This window comes from Spermophilus citellus (assembly GCF_964194105.1).
Source record: "Spermophilus citellus genome assembly, chromosome: 17".
NCBI classification, from domain to species: Eukaryota; Metazoa; Chordata; class Mammalia; order Rodentia; family Sciuridae; genus Spermophilus; species Spermophilus citellus.
This window is the reverse complement of record NC_138199.1, coordinates 62,312,235-62,339,445: the sequence shown is the minus strand read 5'-3', so window position 1 is coordinate 62,339,445 and position 27,211 is coordinate 62,312,235. Positions and strand designations below refer to the sequence as shown.

Here is a 27,211-nt window from a genome sequence, read left to right as displayed (position 1 = left end):
ATCCTGCAGTGAGAAGATCATTAAAGTCCAACAGGGCAAACAAGAATCCCCAAAGAACTGAAGGTTTTGTCAGGTGTATATCAAATGACAAGTATATAATAAACAGCCTGATATTCCCTTAAGATACACAAACCTTCTTTGATTGGAATCCTTGGATATAAACTAATTATTTACTGTAAAATTCTTAAGTACATAAGAATTCAGAATTTTCATTGGTGTGAAAGTATTACTACCTTGGCTAGTTTCATACGGTTCAGCTTTTCTTTTCCGATTTCGCTGGTCATTCTGCTTTTTTTCAGGAGTCTGTTAAATACCATATAAGTCAAAATTAGCATTTTGGTAAAATTTTCACATTAGAAAAAATAAGAATATCACACATATAATAGAAATAAAACTGTCACAGACAATCCTCAAACAGCATCCTATCCTTAGAACAGAGGAAAAGAAAAAGTACAGGGTATAGATCCAAATCCTCTAAGCAACTTTTGGCAAAATGCTTACAATGTCAGATCTTTAATTTATTCACCTGTAGATAAGAGTAGCTAAAAAGCTTAAATAAGATATTCTGTTAAAAGATCTGCATAATTGATAAACTGACTACAATTTATTGAAAGTTTTATCATGGTACAAAGTAGGTCCTTGCTGGCTTTGACTTACACTTATATCCATGAGACTAGGTTATGCGCTAACTTTAAAACCCCTTCAAATTCAATTACTAGCCTGATGTGGTAGCCCATACATACAAAGCCAGCAATTTCTGGGGCTGAGGCAAGAAGATCACAAGTTCAAGGCCAACCTTGGCAACTTCGTGAGATCCTGCCTCAAATGAATGGAAGGGAGGGAGAGAGGGAGAGAGAGAGGGAGAGAGAGAGGGAGAGAGAGGGAGAGAGAGAGAGAGAGAGAGAGAGAAAGAAAGAAAGAAAGAAAGAAAGAAAGAAAGAAAGAAAGAAAGAAAGAGAGAGAGAGAGAAAGAAAGAAAGAAATAGCTGGGCCTGGTGGCAAAAGCCTGTAGTCCCAGGGACTGCGGAAGTTGAGGTAGGAGTACTATAAGTTCAAAGCCAGCCTCAGCCATTTAGCAAGGCCCTAAGCAATTTAGTGAGACAGACCCTGACTCAAAATAAAAAGTAAAAAGGCCTAGGGATATGGCTCAATAATCAGGTGCCCCTTGGTTCAAAACCTAGTACAATAAAATAAAATAGGCTAGGGATGGAACTCAGTGGTAGAGCACCCCTGGGTTCTATCCGCAGTACTGCAAGGATAATTAGAAAATTCTATTACTAAAGTCAGCCAGTGACCAACTTACTCTGTTGAATTGCTTGCAAGTGTTAATAATATCCAGGTTAGGCTACATAAGCCACAACTGCAAATTTCTGCCCTTTATTGATGGTAATCATAACAAAACAAAAAACAAAACAAGGCACGTACTTGATTATAGTAGTAAAAACTCATCAAGGTAGGGTTGGGGTTGTGGCTCAGTGGTAGAGCGCTTGCCTAGCATGTGTGAGGCACTGGATTGGAGCCTCAGCATCACATAAAAAATAAATATAAAGGTATTAAAACAACAACAACAACAACAAAAAAACCCTCCTTCATGGTAACATCATAGTTGCAAACAGCATACAACCCAAAGGGGAGCCATTCAAACACACTACCACAGAGCCCCTGGAGTTACATAGTGCTATCTTTTAACCCAGACAAAAAATGTAAGAATACAAAAAGTCTTGCACTGAATATTCTTACCTCTACTTCTTTATCACTCAAGGACCCCACGCTGCATAAGCTCTGGTTGGAAGACTCACTATTGAGTGGCCCCTGGAAAGAAAAAATGTTTAAAAGGATCAAAAGAAATTTTAATTTAAGATGATAGCAAAACTAAGGAAGAAGCCTACTGATTTTGATGTCCAAGACAAGTGACAAAAGCCAAGAGTTGACTGTAACACCTCCAGAAAAATTTGAAAAGAACTCAGCTATAATACTGAGCCTTCCATGTTAAATTCCTCAGTTCTACTATTTTCATTTGCTTTACAAACTCTGTACTCATAAAGAGATTTTCCCTTCTAGAACATCTGCACATGTTCTGAAGTCATTCATTAAGAAAAATAAGCGGGGCTGGGGATGTGGCTCAAGCGGTAGCGCACTCGCCTGGCGTGCGTGCGACCCGGGTTCGATCCTCAGCACCACATACCAACAAAGATGTTGTGTCCGCCGAGAACTAAAAAATAAATATTGAAAATTCTCTCTCTCTCTCTCTCTCTCTCTCTCTCTCCTCTCTCACTCTCTCTTTAAAAAAAAAAAAAAAAAGAATGTGGGCTGAGATTCAAACCCAAGTCTGCCAGTGGTAGATCCATGCCCCACCACCAGCTTTTCTAAAAAAAAAAAAAAAAAAAAAAAAAAAAAAAAGAAAAATAAGCATGGGAAATAAATTCCTCCAGCCTCTTGTCTCACAAAATATTATCTGAAAGTTGCAACATTAAATATTATGTTAAGAATTCTTTGAGGGGTGGTCAGAGACCATAACAAATGAAGTTTTTCTAAGACATACCTTACCGAGGCATGAATGCAAACTAAAAAACCAAAGTTATAGGAGACCAACTTGCATAAAACAGCATGAGTTCCACTGGCCTGCTCCTCAGTGAAACTCATGAAAATTATAAAAAGATAAGCATTCAACACGTGTTGTGGCACACATCAATAATCCCAGCTACTATAAAGGCTGAGGCAGGAGGATCCTGAGTTTGAGGTCAATCTCAGCAATTTCAGGAAGACTCTTTCTCAAAGTAAAATAAAAGGGTTGGGGATGTAGTTCAGTGGTACACCACTCCTGGGTTTGATCCCCAGTACCACAAAAAAATGAAGGAGAGAGGGAAGGAGGGAAGAAAAAAGAAGGAAGAAGGGAGGACAAAAAGAAGGAGGAAGAAGAAAGGAAAATATTTTAATAGTGCTGTGAAAAATCATTCAGAAAAATAACAGTCTGTGGTATCTGAATCAACTCTACTGCCTAAATCTCAATTTGGCTCCAGACTATTGCAGCCAAAAACACAGCCTAAAGACTTCAGGGTCAATCAATCTGAGACCCCTCTTGTTGATACTGTTCCAAACAAGTACCATCAAAGGCAGAGGACTCCCTTCTGCTCAACCCCTACTTGAAGGGCAGAGGCTCTACTATAGATACTGCAGAGAATATTGGGTAACCAAGAGCCTTTTCACTCAGCTCAGGAGACAGTGGTTCCATAACAAAAGGAAATCGAAAGGACCTCAGGCCTCTAATACCATCCTGGCACCCCACCCCTTGTACTCACTCCTAGGGCTGAGATATCAATCACAGAAAAGCTCATGATTATCCCCATCCATACATCCAGAAGCTTGGCTCAGATAAATTGACCCTAAGGGATGAAGCAGGAACACACAGTATACAAAGGACTTGACTTCATTTGCAATAAAGCATAGACAAGTTTAATTTCTAAGGGTATCCTCAAGAACAGTGTAAAGCCAGATGTGATGGCGCACACCCTGTTATTCCAGCTACAAGAAGAAACCCAAGTACAAAGCCAGCTTGGGCAACAAAGCAAGACCTCATACCAAAAAAAAAAAAAAAAAAAAAAAAGGAAAAGAATAGTGGAAGAAGGACTGAAGGTGTATATGTAGCTCAGTGATAGGACATTACATGTTTATTTTAAGGTCCTTGGTTCAAGCCCCAGCACCACACACACACACACACACACACACACACACACACACACACAAAAGGAACAGCAGAGATTGTGATAAAAGACAACTACAAGAAGATTCATGGATGTAATAAAAATCTAGATTGTAGGCTGAATAGTTTGCTACAAAGAACCAGGGCATAAGACAGCTGGGAGGAGTCCTGCTGGGGACAGAGAAAACAACTAAGAAGACCTCTGAAATTCAGAGTCATACTTTGATTGCATTCAATTATGGGGGAATTTATGGCCAGGACATTGTTGAAAACAATGGAACAACTAATCAATAATGTTAATAAGGAGGGTACTGTCTGGACAAGTAAAGAAGAGAACCCTACCAGTACTTTGGTCATTGCAGGATGATGATGACTATGGGCCTACAGAAAGGCATGCCTCCCTGAGGAACATCAGAGGCTTAATACTAGGGGATAAGGATGGAGAAGTATTAGCAGACCCTCTAGTCTACTAAATAACCCTCTAGTCACTCCCGACTCCCCCAGCAAAACCACAGTAACAACTCAGGAGGTAGGAAAGTAATCTGTACCAAGAGTTGCCACCAAAGGAAAAAAAAAAAAAAAAAAAAGAGAGAGAGAGAGAGAGAGAGAAAAAAGAGTTGCTACAATACATAATCTAAAACAAAGTTTCCAACAACAAAAGAAATCATAAAGCAACAAAAAAATGATCCATACACACCCCACAAAAAAAAAAAAAAATCAGGCAAAAGAAACAAAGGAAACCATCATTAAAGAAATAAAGAACAGGCTGGGGATATAGCTCAGTTGGTAGAGTGCTTGCCCTCTATACACAAGGCCCTGGGTCAATCCCCAGCACCACAAAACAAAGAAATAAAGGTACGAGTGAACAGATGTTATAAAAAAAATAAATGAATGGGAATTCCCGAGTTTAAAGAAAAATAACTGAAATTAAGGGAAGGGGGGAAAAATCACGAGAGGCTCAATAGTAGAATTGAACCAATTGAAGGGCCAGTGGTGTAGCTTTATGGTAGGACATTAGGTCATGTGCTTATTATTATTATTTCAATTCCCCAGGACCAAATACAAAGGTGGGGGGGGCTAGAATGGAGAAAAATAAACTGAGCATCAGAAAAATACGTAAAACTGTCAAAGAGGGGTGAGAAAGGAACTCTTCAAAAATTTATTGAAAAATAATAATCAGGAGCAGTTGCAAATGCCTGGCTGAGAAAAAAGGATCAAGAGTTCAAAGCCAGCCTCATCAAAGGCGAGGTACTAAGCAATGCAGTGAGACCCTGTCTCTAAATAAAATACAAAACAGGGTTGGAAGTGTGGCTCAGTGGTTGAGTGCCCCTGAATTCAATCCTTCACCTGCCCTGGCCTCCCCCCCACACACACCCTAGAAAAAGAAAAATAATAACCTACACAAATAGGAACCTCAACAAACATTAAGTAATATGAACACATAGAGATCTATAAATAGATGTATCACAGAAAAAATGCTCAAAGGCAAAGACAAGGAGAAATTCTTAAAAACAGAAAAACAACATAACATACAGGAACCCAGTTAAGATTAACATCTGACTTCTAAGCAAAAACAAACGGAGTTCAGAAGACAGTGGAATAAAATACTAAAAATGCTCAAAGAAAAAATGCCAACCAAGAAACCTATACCAAGGAAAGTAGTCTCTTAAAAACTAAGGCAAGAGAGCTGGGGATGTAGCTCAGTGGCACAGCATTTGCCTGTCACGTGTGAGGCTCTGGGTTCAATCATCAGCACCATATAAAAAATAAACAAATTAAAGGCATGCTGTCCATCTATAACTACAACTACCAAAAACAAAACAAAACAAAACAAAAACAAACCCAAACCCAAACAAAAACAAAAACCAACACAAAGGCAAGCTGGGTACAGTGGTGCACTACTGTAATCCCAGCAGCCTGGAAGGCCGAGGCAAGAGAATCACAAACTGGAGGCCAGCCTGCACAACTTAGTAAGGCCCTGCCTCAAACTAAATAATTAAAAAGGGCTAAGAATGTAGTTCAGTGGTAAATGCCCTTAGGTTCAATCAATTCCCACACACCTCCCCACCCCCACACACAAAGGGCAAAATGATTGCTTTCCCCATACATATAGGCATAGATATACACTCAAAAAGGATCAAAAATGTAAGGGCGCGGCTGGGAATGTGGCTCAAGCGGTAGCCCGCTCAACTGGCATGCGTGCAGCCCGGGTTCGATCCTCAGAACCACATACCAACAAAGATGCTGTGTACGCCAAGAACTAAAAGATAAATATTAAAAATTCTCATTCTCTCTCTCTCTCTCTCTCTCTCTCTCTCTCTCTCTCTCTCCCCTCTCTCACTCTCAAAAAAAATGTAAGGGCTAGAATTATAAACTTCTTTAAAAAGGCATAAAGGTAAATTTTTATGAATTTGGATTGGGCAAAAGATCCTTAGATATGACACAAAAAGCAACAACAAAAATAAATAAATAAATTGGATCTTTGGAAAACCAAGCTTTTTTTGCTTCAAAAAACACTATCAATAAAAAGAAAAAAACAATCTAAAAAACGGGAGAAAATATTTGCAAACCTTCATGATAAGGAATTTCTATGCAGTTTAATAAGTCTTACAATTTATTAATAAAAAGAAAGAATTCAACTGAAAACACGGACAAAGAACCTGAACTGAACAGATATTTTTCTAAAGACAATACACAAATGGACAATAAGCACATGAAAAGATGTTCAATAACATTAACCATCAGGGAAATGTACATCAAAATAACAATGACCTTCCATTTCAACTGCACTAGGATGGCTAGAATCAAAAAGATAAGAAATGGGGCTGGGGATGTGGCTCAAGTGGTAGCGCGTTCGCCTGGCATGCGTGCGGCCCGGGTTCGATCCTCAGCACCACATACCAACAAAGATGTTGTGTCCGCCGAGAACTAAAACCAAAACAAAATAGGAGTATGGGGATGTAACTCAGTGGAAGTGGGTTTGCCTAGCATGAATGAATTCCTGGGTTGGATCCTCAGCATTGAGGGGGAAAACAAGTAAAATCAAACAATATTTACAAAGAATTACTGGGAGCAAAGCAAATATAGCAAAATGTAGTATGGACTATATGTTAAACATTATTATTTACATCAATATTAAGAATGTACCAAAGGCAAGAAAATAAATCAAGTTCTTTTTTAGACTGGCCTATTATCAGGTCCTGAACTGTAAATTCTTCTTTTGCTACATCTCCTTTATTAATGTGCTTTGTGAGTTTTCACATTCAGCTTTGGGAGAGTCCTCCACATTTCAGAAGTTAAAGAATAGGCCTTAAGGGATAGTTTCATGGTGGTCTATGTCAGTTCCCTATAACATACAGCATTTTCCAAACACATTTATACATTAGTGTTTTTTTTGTCTAGTTCCATTTCTTGCAGATGGCTATATAGACCCAATACAAAACAAGTGGCTCAATTCTGTCTAGCCCTTAGAATGATGAGCTGTTGACTAATCCAAGTCCCAGGCAGGCTTGTCTTTTCCCACTTCTACAGTTCCAATTCAGAACTATGGCCTTAATTACCATTCCCAAGTGTGAATGAAACCCCAAGGCACAAAAGCCTGCAGGCTGTCAAGGTTTAACTATCATTTATCATTGTGACATCTTCAGATATTAAAAACAATATAACTAGCACTCAATTTTTTCTATTTTTATGGTGCTGCTGGTATGCAGAAATTATATAATTTTTAGATTTATTATTTAGCCAATTGTTTTACTAACTGTTCTTTTTTCTAATCATTTGTTTCTTCCTTTAGATTTATTGTCTACATCTAAAATATAAAATTTGTTAATAATGTTTTTTTTTTTAGAGAGAGAGAGAGAGAGAGAGAGAGAGAGAGAGAGAGTGAGTTTTTAATATTTATTTTTTAGTTTTTCAGCAGACACAACATCTTTGTTTGTATGTGGTGCTGAGGATCGAACCCGGGCCGCACGCATGCCAGGCCAGCGCACTACCGCTTGAGCCACAATCCCAGCCCTGTTAATAATGTTTATAATGTTTCTACCTTCCTTTCCACAATTTGTCTTGTTTCACATTTTACTGTACATACTGTACAATAAATACAGTAGTAATTGTCTTCGAGAACAATGTTTTATTATTCATTTTTAAAAACTGATCTAATTAGTTATACTATTATTCATTTCCATGGTAACTCCTCTAGTGTTTTCCCATTAAAAACTATGTTTTTAATGGGAAAACAGGCAGGCTGGGGTTTTGGCTTAGCAGTAGAGCGTTTGCCTAGCACATGCGAAGCCCTGGGTTCAATCCTCAGCACCATAAATAAATAAATAAATAAATAAATAAATAAATAAATAAATAAATAAATAAATAAAAAGAGTATTGTGTCCAAAAACTAAAAAATAAATATTTATTGACAGAGAAAAAAAAATACTGTGAGGCTGGGCCAGTGGTGCACGCCTATAATCCCAGCCGCTGGGAAGGCTGAGGCAGGAGAATAGCGAGTTCAAAGCCAGCCTCAGCAACTCTGAGACCCTGTCTCTAAATAAAGTACAAATAGAACTGAGGATGTGGCTCAGTGGTCAAGTACCCCTGAGTTCAATCCCTGGTACAAAAAATAAAAAAAAAACTATATGAAACCAGGCATGGTGGCTCACACCTATAATCCCAGTAAATGGAAAGGCTGAGTCAGGAGGATCATATATTCAAGGCCAGATTCAGATAGTTAGCAAAGCCCTGAGCAACTTAGTGAGACCCTGTCAAAATAAAAAATTTAAAAGCTTGGGGATATAGTTCAGTGGTAATGCATCCCTGGATTTGGTCCCCACTGCCAAAAACAAAACCAGAAAAGACAACTATATGAAGATGCTAAATAGACAAAACACTTTTTTAAAAAACCCTAAGTTCAAAGTCTAATACTTATTACAAAGACGGGCATGGTGCCGTATAACTATAGACCCAGCTTACTGGAGGCTGTGTCAAGAAGATCATTTGAGCCTTAAGAGGAATTCAAGAAAAACCAGCCTAGGCAACATAGTTGGAGTTACCAAAATTGTGATGCTGGCATAAAGATAGACACACAAACCAATGAAAAAGAATAGAGAGTACAGAAATAAACCTTCACATAAATGATCAAATGATTTTTCAACAAGGTGCCAATGGGGAAGAAGAGTTTCTTCCCAAATGGTGCTGGGGAAATTGGATACCCATATGCAATTAAAAGAAGTTGAACCTTGGGGCTGGGGTTGTAGCTCAGGGGTAGAATGCTTCCCTAGCAGGTGTGAGGCACTGGTTTCGATCCTCAGCAGCACATAAAAATAAATAAAATAAAGGTATCTTGTCCATCTACAACTAAAAAAAAAATTAAAAAGTTGGACCTTTACCTTGTATTATATATAAAAATCAACACAGATCAAAAAAATGAATATAAGAGGTAAAACTACAAAGTTCTTAGAAGAAAATATAAGGAAAAGGTTATATAACATTGGATCTGGCAATAATTTCTTGGATAGAAAACCAAAAGTATAGATAACTAAAATATAGAAGAGTTTTTTGTCCAAAGGACACAAACAATAGAGTAAAAAAGGAATCCACAGAGTGGGAGAAAATATTTCCAATCATCTTATTGAAAGCTAATATTTCAAATGCATAATAAAATGTTATCCAGTTAATCATGCCCAATTGCAAATGGGCAAAGGAACTGAACAGGCTTTCTCCAAAGAAGATACACAAATAGCCAATAAGCACATGAAAAGATGGCCAACATAATTAATTACTAGGGAAATGTAACTCAAAGCTACAATGAGACTATCTTACATCCATTTGGAGAACTACTACCAAAAACAAAAAAGAACCCCAAAGCAGAAAATAACAAATACTGAAGAAGATGGAACCCAGGTGCAATTTAGTGGAAATGAAAAATGGTGCAGCCACTATAGAAAACAGTATGGCAATTTCACAAAAATAAAAAATAAAATTACGGGGCTGGGGATGTGGCTCAAGCGGTAGCGTGCTCGCCTGGCATGTGTGCGGCCCGGGTTCGATCCTCAGCACCTCATACAAACAAAGAAAGATGTTGTGTCCGCCAAAAACTAAAAAAAATAAATATTAAAAATTCTAAAAAAAAAAAAATAAAATAAAATAAAGTAAAATTACCATATGGTACCCCAATGCCACTTCTAAGTACATACCTAAAACAACTAAAAGCAGGGTCTTCAAGAAATATTCTCCCAGCAGCAGTATTCACAATAACCAAAAAAGTAAATGCAACTCAAATAGGCACTGATGGATGAATGAATAAATAAAATGGGCATATTGTTGCTTTTAAGATTAGAAAGTAGGGATGGGTATTGAGTTTATTCAAATACATTTTTAGAAGTTATTGTTTATGATAAGTTCAGTGGCACACGCCTGGAATCTCAGTGACTCTGAAGACTGAGGCAAAAGGATCTGTAAATTTGAGGCCAGGCTCAACAACTGAGTGAGGTTCTAAGGCAACTCGGGGCTCTTTTGTTTCTTATTTTGAGACAGGATCTTGCTAGGGTGCCCAGGCTTGCCTCAAAACTGTGATCCTCCTGCCTCAGCCTGCCCCTCCAAGTAGCTGGGATTATAGACATGGGCAACCATGCCCAGCTTGTTCAACTGACTACTGACAAAGTCAGAAAAGCAATGCAATAATTATGTAATTATATAAATTGAAAATAAAAGTCACCAGGTATGATGGGGGGACGTCGTATACCTATAATCCCAGCAATTTGGGAAGCTGAGGCAGGAGGATTATAAATTAGAGGCCAACCTGAGCAACTAAGTGAGAGCCTGTGTCAAAATAAAATAAAAAGGGTTGGGGATGTAACTTAGGGGCACAGTGCTTAACTAGCATGCACAAGACCCTGGGTTTAAACCCTTGTAGTGGGGTGGGGAGGGAGGTAATTACAGTAAAATGGGTCATTAGGTTGGGCCCTAATGCAATAGGACTGCTGTCCTCATAAGAACAGAATTATCAAGACGGGGGCGCAGGAGCCATAGAGGGAGGGAGAGGGAGAGAGAGACACACACATACACACACACACACAGACAACAAAGTTATATCACACAAATGCTTACAAAGATCACATAAGGAGGGCTGGGGATATAGCTCAGTTGGTAGAGTGATTGTCTCACATGCACAAAGCCCTGGGTTCAATCCCCAGCACCACAAATTAAAAAAAAAAAAAAAGATAACATAAGGAGACAGCCACCAGCAAACCAGGGAAAGAGGCCTTAGAGGAAACCAAACCTGCTGGCACCTTTATCTTGGACTCCAGAATTGTGAAAAAACAAATTTCTGTTATTCAATCACCCAGTCTGTGGTATCTGTTCATAAGATTGGGCAGACTAGCAGACTAGTGCCCAATCTTATGAAGAAGCTGCTATTATTACTCAAGTGAGGGAACTATAAAAGAAATTAACTCACCCAAGCTCACACAACCTTCTCAAAGCAAAAAAACTAGGATCTGAACCAGGGAGATGTGGTTCAAAATATGTACTCCTAACCATTCAGCTATACTGACTTAGTCTCTATGGGCTGCTATAATAGAATACCTAAGAATGGAGAGTGCAAGGTCAAGGTGGTGGCCGGCTGGAGGTGTGATAGACATTCAGGCTTTGATTGCAAGATGATGTCTTGAACAGCTGTTCTCTGGAGGGAAAGAACTCTGTTCTCATATGATTGAGGGTCGAGGGCAAAAAAGGACTAACAAATAGTAAAATAGCATAACAAGATCAAATAGCAAAAGAGCATAACAAGGTCAAAGTCCCTCCATCAAGCCCTGTTACAAAGACACCTAATTCCATTTATAAGGGGAGGAGTACTCTAGATACAATCACCTCTTCAAGGCCTCACCTTTCAATATTATCATACTAGCAACACCAGAATTTGGAGGGGACACATTCAAACCATAGCACCAACTCTAGATTTGCTAATGAATTCTTAAACATCAAACCTGTCTGGCACTCCTAGTATGAACTACTTGAAATATAGTCAAGAAATCATTTCCTGTGGTCATTTGCTAGATTTACAACTGAGTGACATCCCCAGTCTTTTTTTTTTTTTTTTTTAAGATAATCTCACTAAATTATGGAGGGTCTCACTAGTTGCTAAAGCTGGCCTCGAACCTGGTGACCCTCCTGCCTTTTCAAAATGACAGCTGTGCATCACTATACATGGCTAAAATCTTTATTTTAATTTAAACATCAATACATTGATAAATGAGACTGTTGTACTGTCTGTGTGTGTTCATCAGATTTTGCAATCAGAGTTGTTTACTTCAATGTCATCATTTGGTGAGAGAACTATTTATTTCTTAGAAGGTTAGGAGGGTTGACCAGTAACTAGGGGGAATAGTGGAAACAATTTTATAATTTATTTTTACTTTTATAATAGTTTATAATTTCCTCAATTTTTCCTTGGCTATAGGAGCCTGTTCTGATTTTTTAATGTTTATTTTTTAGTTATACACAATACCTTTATTTTGTTTAATCGAACCCAGGACCTCACACATCTAGGCAAGCGCTCTACCGCTGAGCCACAACCCCAGCCCTAATTTTTAATGTCTTATTGTTCCTATTATCTTTGAACAAATTATTTACCTCATTGAGACTTTCATGTAACATATAACTAATAGCATCAAATTCCAATATTTTCTCTTTGTTGATCCTCACATCCTTTTGTTCTCATTTACTCTTCTTCATTTTTCCTAATTTCCTTTCATTTTTCTAATTTTCCAACTCTGAACTGATCTCCTATTCTGTTTTGCAATGTATTTATTTCTTATTGTATCTTTATTTTTACTTCCTCTTTTTATTTTTCCAAAAACTTTTTCTCTTGGTGTGTATCAGGAATTGAACCCAGGAGTACTTAACAACTGAACCACATCCTCAGCTCTTTTTATTTTTTTATTTTAAGACAGGGTGTCAGTAACATGCTAAGGACCTCTCTAAGTTGCTAAAGCTGGCTTTGAACCTGCGATCCTCCTGCCTCAGCCTCCCAAGCTGCAGGGGTTATAAGCATGAAGTACTGCGCCTGATCTAAAACCTTAAATTATATGGCAAATTCATATTCTTGTATGTTCTCTGTTAACATTATGTAAGTTTAATTATACAACTCTTTATCTTATATGCTAAGTAAAATATTCTGCACTTCACATTTGATATGCAATAGCTAAATACACACATGCACACGCACACACACACATATATATGTACTAGATATATAAAACATTTTATATATAACAGCTACATTTGACATAGGATAGCTGGATAAATGATCTGACTCATTGGGAAGGGAAACTGTCACCTGCAATCTCAGCACAAAACAATGCTAGTAAATTTCTAACTTAATATGATAAATTAAGACTTCTCCATGAAAGTCCCATTTTCTATGATTCATTTATACAATTTAACCTCTTACTACTAATGATTTTTTTAAGTAAAAAACCAAACGGACAGACTAAAAAATGGACAAATATTAAGTTCCTTGTTTTTAAAAAAGCAGTTTCTAAAAATCAAGTGAAACATATTTCTAACATGCTTAAAATGTGTTTTTGAGAACAAAATAGAGAACTTTAGGGATAAACTATAAATCCACAACAAATGAGATTAAGATGCAAACAGGGGCTGGGGTTGTGGCTCAGAGGTAGAGCACTCGCCTACCATGTGTGAGACACTGGGTTCGATCCTTAGCACCACATAAAAATAAAATAAAGATATTGTGTCCACCTATATAACTAAAAATAAAAATCAAAAATTAAAATTAAAAAAGAATACTTTCTTTAAAAAAAAAGATGCAAACATTGATACCAGCCCTTCAGCACATGAATAAGTCCATATAAACTAAGAAAAACTTGTAGAAGAAGGAACCAAAGGTGATTTTTTCACTCCTATATAAGTTTAAATGTCAATATTTGCTGAGTTTCTAAAGTCTCCATTTCCTCCTTGATTAAACTGGTAACTTCAAGGGACTGGGAACAGAGGACAAAAAATAGGTTTGATGAGGTGTAAAGCAGTACAGCTGACAACAGAGTCAAACTACCTAATGCTCTATTAAAGACAGGTTAAAAAATATGCCAAGGGTCTCTATAATTTTTTTTCTTAGTCATTAATAGCTCTACCCCTTTTCATACCATAGTAGAGCCAAAGCAGTAATCAGTGTAGTCTTGACTCTTAGAGACTTATTGTGTGGGCTGGTTGACCAGTGTTCTTAGAAGTTAAATACACAGGAAGTCTACTAAATCTTACTAAGTACAACCACAAGAGGTCTAGATCAAATGAACAAAAATGTAGCCTCTTAATCAATTCCCAATTTTGAGTTCATTTTCAGATTCAAAACACACTGACTGATGTGGAAGTCAGATCCTTTAAAGGAAGAACCTCATGACAAAATGTAGTCTTCTGATCTTTCTCTCAGCATTCCCCCAAAGCACCTATGGTCTTTTATCATAGGTGGCTGTTTAGGGGGAAAAGATTATTAGATGATTGTGAACTGGCACTAATTACAGAAGATCCAAAACATTACTATGGCCACTAGTCAGAAGCTTATGGGGTTGGGGGTGTAGTTTAGTGGTAGAGTGCGTACTTAGTGTTCACGAGGTCTTAGGTTAGAGGCCCAGACCAGAAAGAAGAAGAAGAAGAAAAAAAAAAAAAAACTTATGAAAAAGAAACAAGAAAAAGAATAAGAGATTATAGAGGTCACATGATCAATGGAGCTTCAACTCAGGATCATCTCACAGTGGGTCAGATGGGTTCCTAAACACATCCTGTGATTTCCCCAGTTTCAGAATGCATGATTGGAGTAGACATATTCAACAACTGGCAGAATACTCACATTACTTCTAGAATTGCTCCTAATTAGGCCAGGAACATTCTACCTCTTTAATTTATACAATCATCCTCAGCAACAACCCCCACAAGGAAAAAAAAAAACAAAGAATAAAATAAATTTGACTTATTTAAAAATTGGTAGCACTATTGCAATCTATTTCAATGATTTTTCCCCCTTGTACTGAAGACTGAACACAGGAGCAGTTACCAATGAGCTATATCCCAAGCTCTTTTTTATTTTTACTCTGAGACAAGGTCTGGCTAATTTGCCCAGACTGGCCTAAACTTGTGATCCTCCTACCTCAGCCTCCCAAATCACTGGAATTACAGGCATTTACCACCTTGCCCAGCCCCAATATATTTTTTTTTCTTTTGCTGGGGAGTTGGGAGATACTGTGTGTACTAGGGACTGCATCCAGGGTTGCTCTACCACAAAGTCAAATCCTTAGCCCTATTTATTTATTTATTTTTGTGGTGCTGGGGATTGAACCCAGGACCTTGTACATGCAAGGCAAGCACTCTACCAATTGAGCTATACCCCCTGCCCAAGCCCTTTTTAATTTTTGAGATAGGATCTTACTAAGTTGTCAAGTGTGACCCTGTGATCCTCCTGCCTCAGCCTCCCAAGTCATCACACCTAGCTTCGATACAAGTTTTATAACTTTAAACCAAAATAACTGGGACGTTCTTTCACTATGGTATTGACTTTGACACCTTGATAATAAGCAAAACTAATCTAGAAAGCCAGAAGAAATGTCCAATTAAATCAACTGGCTTAACTCTAGTAATAATTCAGGAAAACATGCTTTGGTGGTATAGATAATGATGAAGCCCATTCTATAGTTCCACTTAATTTTGACCAAAAGTGAGGTAATTTTAATTAAGTAACTTTGTAGCCAGGCAAGGCATCCACCTGCAATCTCAGTTACTCAAGAGGCTGAGGAAGGAGGATCCCAAGTTGGAGACCAGGCTCCTCAACTTAACCCTGCCTCAAAATAAAAATGTTTAGCCAGGCAAGGTAGCACATGCCTGTAATCACAGCAGCTCAGGAGGCTAAAGCAGGAGGGTTGCAAGGTCAAAGCCAGCCTCAGCAACATAGTGAAGACCTAAGCAACCCAGCAAGACCCTGTGTCAAAACAAAATATAAAAAGGACTGGGGATGTGATTCAGTTGTTAAGTGCCACTGGGTCCAATCCCTGGTACCCCCCCCCCAAAAAAAAAGTTTAAAAAGAGCTAAAGATGTAACTCAATGGCTTAGGTCTAATTTCCAGTGACAACACACATGTACACAGAGTAACTGTGCAGTACTAAATGAACAAAGGTATCACATTATACTGGTAAGAAAATCCTTCATTAATATTACTGATTTTTAGAAATACTTCAGTCATAACAAATCTTAACCATGTAATTTAATAACATCCATTTTCAGAAAACAAACAAGCTCAACACAAAATATACTTTAGCTGTCTATTGACCTAGAAACCTGCCTATGGAAGGAAGGCTACATAATTCACTCAATATCTAGGGCATGAGCTGGAGTATGATGGCACAGGCCCAAAATCCCAGCAGCTCAGGAGGCTGAAGCAGGAGGATCATGAGTTCAAAGCCAGCCTCAGCAACTCAAGGCCCTAAGTAACTTAGGAAGACCCTGTCTCTAAATAAAATATGAAAAAAAGGGCTGGGGATGTGGCTCAGTGGTTAAGTACCCCTGGGTTCAATCCCTAGTACCAAAAAAGAGGAAAATAAATAAATAGATATATAAATTCATCCAGGGCGTGTAATAAAAGACATAACAACAAGTATTGGTCAATAGATGGATGGATAAAGAAACTGTGGTATATACAGACAATGAAATATTACTCAGCATTAAAAGAGAATAAAAAACCAGGGCTGGGGTTGTAGCTCAGTGGTAAGAGCACTTGCTTCAGATGCTTGAGGCCCTGAGTTCGATCCTCAGCACCACATAAACAAATAAAAATAGAGAAAAAGAATAAAATCATGGCATTTTCAGGTAAATGGATGGAGTTGGAAAACATCATGCTAAGTGAAGTAAGCCAATCCCAAAAAACCAAAGGCAAATATTTTCTCTGATATGTGGATGTGATCCATAATGGGGACAAGTGGAGCATGGGAGGAATGGAGGAACTTTAGACAGGGCAAAAGGGAGAGAAGGGAAGGGAGCGGGTATAGGGGTAGGAAAGATGGTGGAATGATTACCCTAAGTACATGTATGAAGTCACAAATGGTGTGACTCTACTTTGTGTACAATCAGAGACATGAAAATCGTGTTTCATATGTGTACTATGAATTGAAATGCATTCTGCTGTCATGTATAAAAAATTAGAATAAATATTTTTTTTAAAAAAAGAACAAGTATTGGCAAGAATGTGAGGAAATTTTTAACTCTAATACATTACTGATTGGGCTACAAAACAGTGCAGATGCTTTGGAAAACTCTGGCAATTCCTTAAAAGGTTCAATAAAAACTTTCCCTAGGCTCCAACAATTTCACTCAAAGGTATAATATGCTCTAAAGAAAACATATGTATCCAGAAAAACTTGTATATTAATTCTCACAAAAGCATCATTCATAATACCCAACAAAATTATAACAATCCAAATACCCATCAACTGATAAACATATATACAAAATTTGGTTTTTGCAGCAGGGCATGATGGCACATGCCTATAGTTCCAGTGACTTAGGAAGGTGAGGTGGGAGCATCACTTGAGCCCAAGAGTTCCAGACCAACTTGAAAAATATGGGGAGACCCAATTAAAAAGAAAAAGGTTTCACTAACAAATTTGGTTTGTGTACAATTGGAATATGACATGGCAATAAAATGTGGTTTGGTATACAATATTATTTGGAAATTAAGAAGAAATGAAGTACTGATCTATGCTGTAACACAAATGAACCTTAAAAACATGATGCTAAAGAAAAGATGCCAATCCCAAAATATCACATATTGTATGATTCCATGTACTTAAAATGTCCAAAACAGGCAAGTATGTAGAGACAGAAAGCATATCCATGGTTGCCTAGAGCTAAGAGGGATTGGGGTTTTTGAGAGGTAGTAGCTATATAAGAGTTTCTTTTGGAGGTGATAAAAATGTTCTAAAATTGTGTAATAGTTACACAACCCTGTATATCACTTTGAGTGAACAGAAGAAAGATCTAATACAAACAAACAGATCTTGCTGGATGGAAGCAATTACAATCATGGAACCATGTTACTATCGTGCTGGACATAGGGAGGCATCAAATACAATTCTTGCCCTCCACAGTTTCCTAAATATCTATGGAAGGAATTAAGTTATCATTATCTCCTTCTAACTTTCAAATCCTTTATACCACTTAAGATTTCTTTAAATAAGTGACAAAACACTATTTTACAAATGTGTTTACATAATGATTATTAAAGAAAAATGACCCTGGAGCTGGGGATGTAGCTCAGCCCTAGAATGTGTGCTTACCATACACAAAGCCTTATCCCAGCACCAACATATAAATGAATGCATGCAAGAATGAAAGAAACAATAAGCTAGGAACAGGAGCACACACCTACAATCCTAGCTACTTGGGAGGTTGAGGCAAGAGGATCGTAAGCTTGAGAACAGCCTGGGCAACTTAGAAAAGTAAATAATAAAAAGGGTTAGGAATGTAGCACAATAGTTCAGCAACTAATCCTAAGAGAAAAGAGTAGAAATACTAGCCATATAAACCACAACATATTTCAAGGACTATAATTTATGTTTTTAGCTTTCTTGTTATGCTAAAAAAAAAAAACTCTCTTGTTATGATTTCGACCTTAAATGTCCCCTAAATCTTATGTGTTGAAAACTTGGTCCCTAGCAGATGGTACTACCGGGAGGAGGTAGGGCCTTAGTTGAAGAAGTTAGGAGCATGCCCCTGGAGGATTTATTGGGCACCCAGCCCTTTCTCTTTCTGTTTTTTGTTTGTTTGTTTTGGTATTGGGGATTGAACTCAGGGGCACTAGACCACTGAGCCACTTCCCCAACCTATTCTGTATTTTATTTAGAGACAAGTTTTTGTCTCACTAAGTTGCTTAGTACCTCGCCTTTGCTGAGGCTGGCTTTGAACCCATGATCCTTCTGCTTCAGCCTCCCAAGCACTGGGATTACAGGTGTGCGCCACCGTGCCCAGCCCTCTTTCTGCTTTCTAGCCACCATGACATGAGCAGTTTTCCTTTGCCACCAGGTTCCCACCATGATGTTCTGCCTTGCCACAGTCCCAAAAACAATGGAGCCAGTCAACCATGGACTGAAACCTCTGAAACCATGAGCCAAAATAAATCTTTCCTCCTTTTAAGTTGATTATCTTAGGTTTGGTCATAGCAACAGAAAACTGACTTGAGCATCTCCTTTAGATCAAAAATCTACAAATCCTGGGCTGGGGTTGTGGCTCAGCGGTAGAGCGCTTGCCTTACATGCGTGGGGCACTGTGTTCGATCCTTAGCACCACATAAAAATAATTAAAATAGGGCTGGAATTGTGGCTCAGTGGCAGAGCACTTGCCTGGCACATGTGAGGCACTGGGTTCAGTCCTCAGCACCACATAAACATAAATAAATAAATAAAAGTCATTGTGTCCATCTACAATTAAAAATTACACACACACACACACACACACACACACACACACACTGTCTCTAATAAAATACAAAATGGGGATAAGGATGTGGCTCAGCAGTCAACTGCCCCTGAGTTCAATCCATGGTAAGCCCCCGCCCCCAAAAAGAAAAACTGGTGTCTTGAGATATCAACTGTGAGGAGTATCACAAGAAATCACTGAGTTTGTTCTTCTTGTGAATTATATACTTTTAAAATAAAATAACAAACAAATTTATAGCTAATTTTTATATACTATAAAAATTAGTCTCACTTACTTGCATTTCCCAAGTGTGAAAGAATGAGACAGTCCATGAATGTGACCAATGGAAAAAACTGATTTAGAACAGCTGGAACCAGAGAGGTGTGGGAGAGTCAGACAGGTGTGGGAGAGTCAGATAGGTGTGGGAGAGTCAGACAGGTGTGGGACTGAAACTGGGCAAATAAAATTTTATGAGCTCTGGTCTTCTCATCTGTGATAAAAGAGAAAAGACCACCTATCTTAGGGATACTGCAGGGATTATATAAATTAATACACTATCATGTTGTAGGGAATAAAACAGTGCTGGAAACATAGTACTTAATGAAAATTAGCTAACTACTTTTTGCCACTATGGGAGGTCTCTCATGGACAGTCCTTAATACGAAACTTTAACTAACCAAGCTAGTATCAACCACTCTAAAAACTGCCAAGCATATATTAAAATAAAACAAGATGCCACATATACAGGCCAAATTATTTAACAAATTACAATATTTAATATTTAACTAGGCCAGGTACAGTGGCACACGCCTGCATTCCCAGCAACTCAGGAAGCTGACACATAAGGATCACAAGTTTGAGGCCAGCCTCAGCAAATTAGTGAGGTTCTAAGCAACTTAGCAAGACCCTGTTTCAAAATTTAAAAAAAAGGGCTGAAGATGTGGCTCAGTGGTTAAGCACCCCTGGGTTTGATCCCAGGTACCTAAATAATAACTAAAAATAAAAAGGGCTGAGGATGTAGCTCAGTAAAGTGTCCCTGGATTCAATCCCCAGTAGCAAAAAAAAAAAAAAAAAAAAAAAGAAGAAGAAAAAAAGTCTAATTAAAAGATAAAGACTTTGAACCACTCATCTAAATCATAAGTGCTAGCTGGGCACGGTGGCACGCGCCTGTAACCCTAGCAGCTGGGGGTTGAGGAGCACTGAGGCAGGAGGATCGTGAGTTCAAAGGTAGCCTCAGCAACAGTGAGGCACTAAAGAAACTCAGTAAGACCCTGTCTCTAAATAAAATACAAAATAGGGCTGGGGGGGTGTGGCTCAGTGGTCTAGAGCCCTTGAATTCAATCCCTGGTAACCCCCCCCTCCCCAGGGCAAGCAAGCAAGCAAGTAAATAAATAAATAAATAAATCTAAAGGTCTAAGGAGCTAGGGATGTAGTTCAGGGATAGAACACCTGCCTAGCATATCCATGACCCTGGGTTCAATCCCCAGCACTGCAAAACACATAAATGCTAAGCAAAGATGAAAATTCAGTGCTCTAAATGCATTTCTTTCAATCTCTAGAAGATTATAAATTTCATAAGGGCAGGGAACAGTAATTTTACTCACTAGTATATTTTTACCACAGTCTTATTACATAATGAGTGTTTATAAAGGTGTGCTCATGAACAAATTAATGTTCTTCTTCAATCCTCTGTACCCTAACGTCCTCCATCCATAAATTGGGAATACAACCTAACTTCTTAGGGAACCCCAAGAATTATCCTCATTCTTTTGTACTTGGGGAATATTTTTTATTGTATACCATTTCATGCTATTTTAAAAATAGTGCTTTCTAAATTTCAGGTTCAAGGCCCAGTGACTCAGAAAGCTAAGGCAGAAGGACTGCAAGTTCAAAGCCAGTCTCAGCAACTTAGTAAGGCCCTGAGTAACTAGGCAAGATCCTGTCTCAAAATAGAAAATAAAATGGGCTGGAGATGTGGCTCAGTGGTTAAAGACTCCTGATTTCATTCCCTGGTGTCAAAAATAACAAACAAACTAACTTATGTTTATAAACTGATCTTGTATCCTAGCTAAATTTATCTGTACAGCTTAAAACTTTATATGTGTACAATCATAAGACACCTAAATAATAAACAGTTTTACTTTTCCTTTCTAATCTGTACTTCCTTTTACTTGCCCACCGGTTAGAACCTTCAGAACATGTTGAACAAAAGTTTCGAGAACAAATATTCTTGACTGCTCTGGACATTTGGCAGAAAGCATTCCATTTTTCACTGTTAAGTATGATGTTAATCACAGGTTTTCCATATATGCCTTTTATCAGATTATGAAGTTCCCTTTTATCCCTAATTAGCTGACAGCTTTTATTAAAAATTCAATCATTTTGAAGTTTGTCAATTTTTTTTTTTTTACTTATCTATTACAAGGTCACTTAGCTTTCCTCTTTTATCCCATTAATATGGTGAATTACCATTGACTTCTAATGTTAAATCAACCCTGAAAATAGGATAAAACCCAATTTGTCATAATGTATTAACCTTTATCCTTTTTACATATTGCTAAACTCAATTTGCTAATATTTGCTAATGACTTTTGTGAGGGGCAGGTATTTGTTTCTTTTGTTATTTTTTGCTTTGTTTTTGTTTGTTTGGAAACTGAACCAAAGGGTGCATTACCAATGAACTACATCCTCAGTACTTTAATTTTTTCATTTTGTGACAGGGTCTCAATAAATTGCTCAGAGCCTCACTAAAGAGCCCAAGCTGGCCTTGAATTTAATCATCCTACCTCAGCCTCACTAAGTTGATGGAATTATAGGTGTGTGCTACTAAGCCTGGGAGATTTCTTTTATCCTAATGGTTTTGTCCAGTTTAGCATCAAGACAGTATTGTCCTCATAAATGTTTTTTTTTAATGAAAAATTGTTATTATTTCTTCCTTAATGTTTGCTAGAACCCTACAGTAAAGCCAGGTACATCTGGACTTTTCTTTCTGGGATGACTTTATTATAATAATCAGTTATTCAGACTTATTTTTCTACTTTACTTCAATTCATTACTATTTCTCGCCTTTATTGAAAATTGCTCTTTTTTTAGCTTCTTAAGGCAGAATCTTGGATCACTGATTTTACACCTTTATTGTAAAGCTATAAGATTCCCTCTAGGTCTGGGGTTATAGCTCAGTGGTAATACTCACAATTGGTCATCTGCTTTAGACAGACATTTTTCTCACAAACAGCCTTCACGAAAAATTTATGTGAAATATAGGTTTCCACCAGACCCAGGATGACAAGACCCCTGCTTCTGCACATAGTCTCTTGGTCTCATTGTTATTATTACTTTACAGTAGAGCACTTGTCTCTCACATGTGAGGCGCTGGGTTCAACTCTCAGCATATAAATAAATAAAATAAAGGTATTGTGTTCATCTTTAACTACCAAAAAAAAAAAAAAACAACAAAACTGTAAAGCACTGGCAGCTGTATCCCACAAATTTTGTTATACTGTGTTTTGATTTTCATTCGATTCTAAATATTTTCTAATTTCCCTTATGAATTTTTCTTTGAAGGCTAGGAACGTGGCTCAGTGGTAAGGTGCTTGCCTGCAGGGTGTAAGGCCCTGGGTTCCATCTTCAGCCCTGGCAAAAAATAAACAAACTTCTTGGACCCAGAGATTATTTGGAAATATAGTATTTTACTTCCAAATATTGGGAGATTTTCCAGATATCTTTTTCTTTTTGACTTCTAATTTAATTCTACATAGTCAAGAGTAGTCTCTACAATCCTTTCAAATTTATTGAAACGTGTTTCATAGCTCAGCATATGGTCTATTTTGGTTAAGTGTTCCATGTGCACTTGAAAAGTATGTGGGCAGAGTGTTCTATAAATGTCAATTATGTACAGTCCATTGAGAGGATAGTCCAAATTTTCTAAATTCTGATTTTTTTTTTGTCTGCTTATTCTATTAATCACTGAGAGAAAACATTCCAATTTCTAACTGTGGATTTCCTATTTCTCTTTTCAATTGTCAATTTTTGCTTTGCTCTATTATTGGATGCATACATATTTAGGACTGTTGTGTCTTCTTGATGGATTCATCCTTCTTTCATGATGAAAGGTGCTTTGTTGCCCCTAGTAACATTTTCCTTATTCTGCAGTGTTCTTTGTCTAGTTTATATATATATATATATATATATATATATATATATATATATATATATATATATAGTCATTTCAAGTTTTAAATATAAAATTAGTATTGATGTGGATTTATCCATTACTTAAAATTTATATTAATTTTATATATATTTATAAACGTGAATGAAATACAGTGAGTTTCTTTGACTCTTGCGCTTGCTCTCTCTCTCTTTTTTTTTTTTTTTTTCAGTACTGAGAATTATATCTAGGGGAATTCTACTACTGAGCTACATCTCCAGCACTTTCTATTTTTTATTTTGAGACAGTTTCACTAAATTGCCCAGGTTGGCTTCAAATTTGCAATCCTCCTGGCTTTAGCCTACAGAGTAGCTGGGATTACACCACACCTGGCCTGCCTGATTTCTTCAAATCCCCTATAACAGTACAGACTCAATAAAAGTTGTTTGAATTCAACTGCTGAAAAATGTAAATACTACTATTTCAATATAACTATTTTGTCTCTTTTCCTTCATCTATCCAGATACAAGTAGATCAAATAGCTTTTCAAAAGAATTTAATAGAATATTTTGTGTCTTATCCTTGCTGGTGTATCCTTACTCTAATAGAAACCCAGATAAGTTAGTCTGATGATGGTAAATTGTCCTAATTTGAAAGTTAAATGTGACTGCTAAAGTTAATTAGTATAACAGAAAATATCCTGAACTGGAGGCACTACCTCCTGAAATCAGTTGACCCTTCACATTACATTTTAATTTTACAATTAATCCCTATTAGTCCTCTAGACCCAGACAAAACAGAACTAAATGAACACCAACTATGGCAGCAATTTATGTGATAAAAGTCACATAATTTACCCATTTTTTAAAAATATATATTTTTTTTGTAGATGGACACAATACCTTTATTTTATTTGTTTATTTTTTATGTGGTGAAGGGGATCAAACCCAGTGCCTCACCACTGAGCCACAACCCCATCCCAATTTACCCTTTTTTACAAAGTTATTACTTATACAGATCACATGCACTACAATAGATGCCAGCACTTTGTTGTCTTTATGTATACAGCATTACCACTCTTCAGAGGACTGAATATTTGAGACAACACCTGATTTCAAAATAGAATTCTAGGGCTACAGATATGATTCAGTGGTGGTAAAGCACTTGCCTATCATGCTAAAGACGCTGAGTTCAAACCCCAGAACTGCAAAATAAATAGATAAAATAAAATAGAATTCTAGGGCTAGGGATGTACGTCAGTGGTAAAGCACTTGGCACTTGCCTAGCATGAGCAAGGCCCTGGGATAGATCCCCAGCAAGCTCAAAAAATAAAATAAGGGCTGGGGATGTGGCTCAAGCGGTAGCGTGCTCGCCTGGCATGCGTGCGACCCGGGTTCGATCCTCAGCACCACATACCAACAAAGATGTTGTGTCCGCCGAGAACTAAAAAATAAATATTAAAAATTCTCTCTCTCTCTCTCTCTCCTCTCTCACTCTCTTTAAATAAATAAATAAATAAATAAATAAATAAAACAAGACAGAATTGTTGTACACCAAATATGGATATTCATTTTCTATTATCACTTTAAAGTAAACCTATTCTTAGCCAGGCCCAGTGGCACATGCCTGTAATCCCAGCAACTCAGGAGGCTGAGGCAGGAAAATCCCAAATTCCAGACCAGCATTTAGCAAGGCCTTAAGCAACTTAGTGAAACCTTTCTCAAAACAAACAAACAAAAGGGCTGGGAATGTAGCTCAGTGATAAAGTACCCTGGAGTTCAATCCTCAATACCAAAAAAAAAAAAAAAAAAAAAAAACCAACAACAAATGTATTCCTTGGTCAAAATAAATAACTATCCTATATAATTTACCAAATTACATCTTAGTTTTTCAACTTACTAGGCCAATATAACTATTTGCAAAACTAGTTGCAATTCGAGTATTATTACTAGTTCATCTGTAAATGCTAACCAAATATCTAAGATGTCTAAACCCTTTTTCTTGATCTATCCCCCCCCCCCCCCCCCCCGGGACTGAACCCAGGGCTACTTTACTTACCACTGAGCTACATCCTGTCCTTTTACTTTTTTTTTTTTTTTTTGGGGGGGGGGTTGTTGAACTCAGGGGTACTCATCTACTGAACCATTTCTTTATTTAGAGACAAAGTCGCCCTGTTGCTTAGCGCCTCACTGTTGCTGAGGCTGGCTCTGAATTCTCCATCCTTATGCCTCAGCCTCCCAAATGTGCACCACCACACAAGCTCTGTCCTTTTACTTTTTTATTTTTTTTATTTTGAGACAGGGTTTCATTTTAATTACCAAGGGTCTTGCTAAATTGCTGAGGCTGGCCTCAGAGTTGTGATCCTCCAGCCTGAGTTGCTGGGATTACAGGGGGATTACAGGCATACAGCACTGCCCCAGGCTGATTTTCAGGCTTTCCCAAGACAATAAACCCTGAGGGGAGGTCAAACTTCAATAAAAGAAAATAGCTTAAACAAGGTGTGGTGGTTCGGACTATAATCCTAGCAACCGAGGAGGGTAAAGGAGGAGGACCACAAATTTGAGAACAGCCTCAGCAATTTAACAAGACCTTGTCTCAAAATAAAAAATAAAAAGGGCTAGGATACAGTTTAGTGGTAGAGCACCCCTGGGCTTAATCCTCAGTACCACCAATACAACAACAAAAGAACATAGTTGCCGGCTTGGTGGTGCACACTTATATTGCCAGCAGCTTGGGAGACTGAGGTAGGAGGATTCCCAGTTCAAGGCCAGCCTCAGCAATTTAGCAAGGCCCTAACAACTTAGCAGGACATATCTCAAAATCCAAAATTTAAAAAAAGGCTGGGGATGTGGCTCAGTGGGTAACCATTCCTGGGTTCAATCCCTGGTACAAAACAAAACAAGAACATAGCTTAAAATAATCTAGCAAGTCTATAATCTGTGTGTGTGTATTTTGACATATACTGGAAACGGAATCAAGGAGCATTCTACCTCTGAGATACATCCCCATCCCTTTTGTGCTTTTACTTTTTAGTATTAGGGATTGAACCCAAGAGTTTTTTAACTACTATGTCACATTCCCAATACTTTTTTTTTTTTTTTTTTGGTACCAGGGATTTAACCAAACCCCTGAGCCACACTCCCAGCCCTTTTTATTTTTTATTTTGAGATAGGGTCTCCTTAAATTGCTTAGAGCCTTGGTAAATTGCTGAGGTTGGCCTTGAATTTGGGATCCTTCTGCCTCAGCCTCCAGAGTTGCTACGATTATAGGTGTGTGCCACCACGCCCAGACAGAAAATGGTGGTTCTTTTCTTTTTTTCTTTTTTTTTACTTTGAGACAGTGTCTTGCTAAACTGCTGAGGCTGGCCTTGAACTTTTGATCTTCCTGCCTGAGCCTAACAAGTCTCTGGGATTTATAGGCATGTGTCACCATGCCCAGACCATGCCAAAAGAATTAAAGCAGAGGGCTGGGATTGTGGCTCGGCGTAGAGAGCTCCCCTAGCACAGGTGGGACCCAGGTTCGATCCTCAGCACCACATAAAAATAAATGCACCGAAAAAATAAATATTAAAAAAAAAGAATTAAAGCAGGGACTCTAAACATTCATGTTTACAGCAGCATTATTCACGATAATCAAAAGGTAAACCAGGCATGGTGGCACACACCTGTAATCCCAGTGGCTTGGGCTGAGAAAGAGGATCGTGAATTCAAAGCCAGTTTCAGCAATTTAGCAAGTTCCTAAGTAACTCAGAGAGACCTTGTCTCTAAAGAAAATATAATATAGGGTGGCTCAGTGGTTAAGCACCTCTGGGTTCAATCCCTGGTAACAAAAAAAAAGGTGAAAACAATCCAAGTGTCCATCAACAGATGGATAAATAAGATGTGGTATTTACTTA

General features: G+C 37.8%; 1 protein-coding gene across 4 annotated transcripts in view; it reads right to left on the bottom strand.

Annotated features, from left to right (window-relative positions):
* Window positions 1-27,211, bottom strand: part of TLK2 (tousled like kinase 2) — a 106,515-nt gene that overhangs the window by 64,865 nt on the left and 14,439 nt on the right. For all 4 annotated transcript variants that reach the window (XM_081271710.1, XM_081271709.1, XM_081271708.1 and 1 more), the window contains exons 3-4: window positions 1,741-1,812; window positions 234-303 (exon numbers count right to left, since the gene is read on the bottom strand). In XM_081271710.1, coding sequence (XP_081127836.1) covers window positions 234-303; window positions 1,741-1,812 — 142 coding nt within the window. The remainder of the gene's footprint in view (window positions 1-233; window positions 304-1,740; window positions 1,813-27,211) is intronic.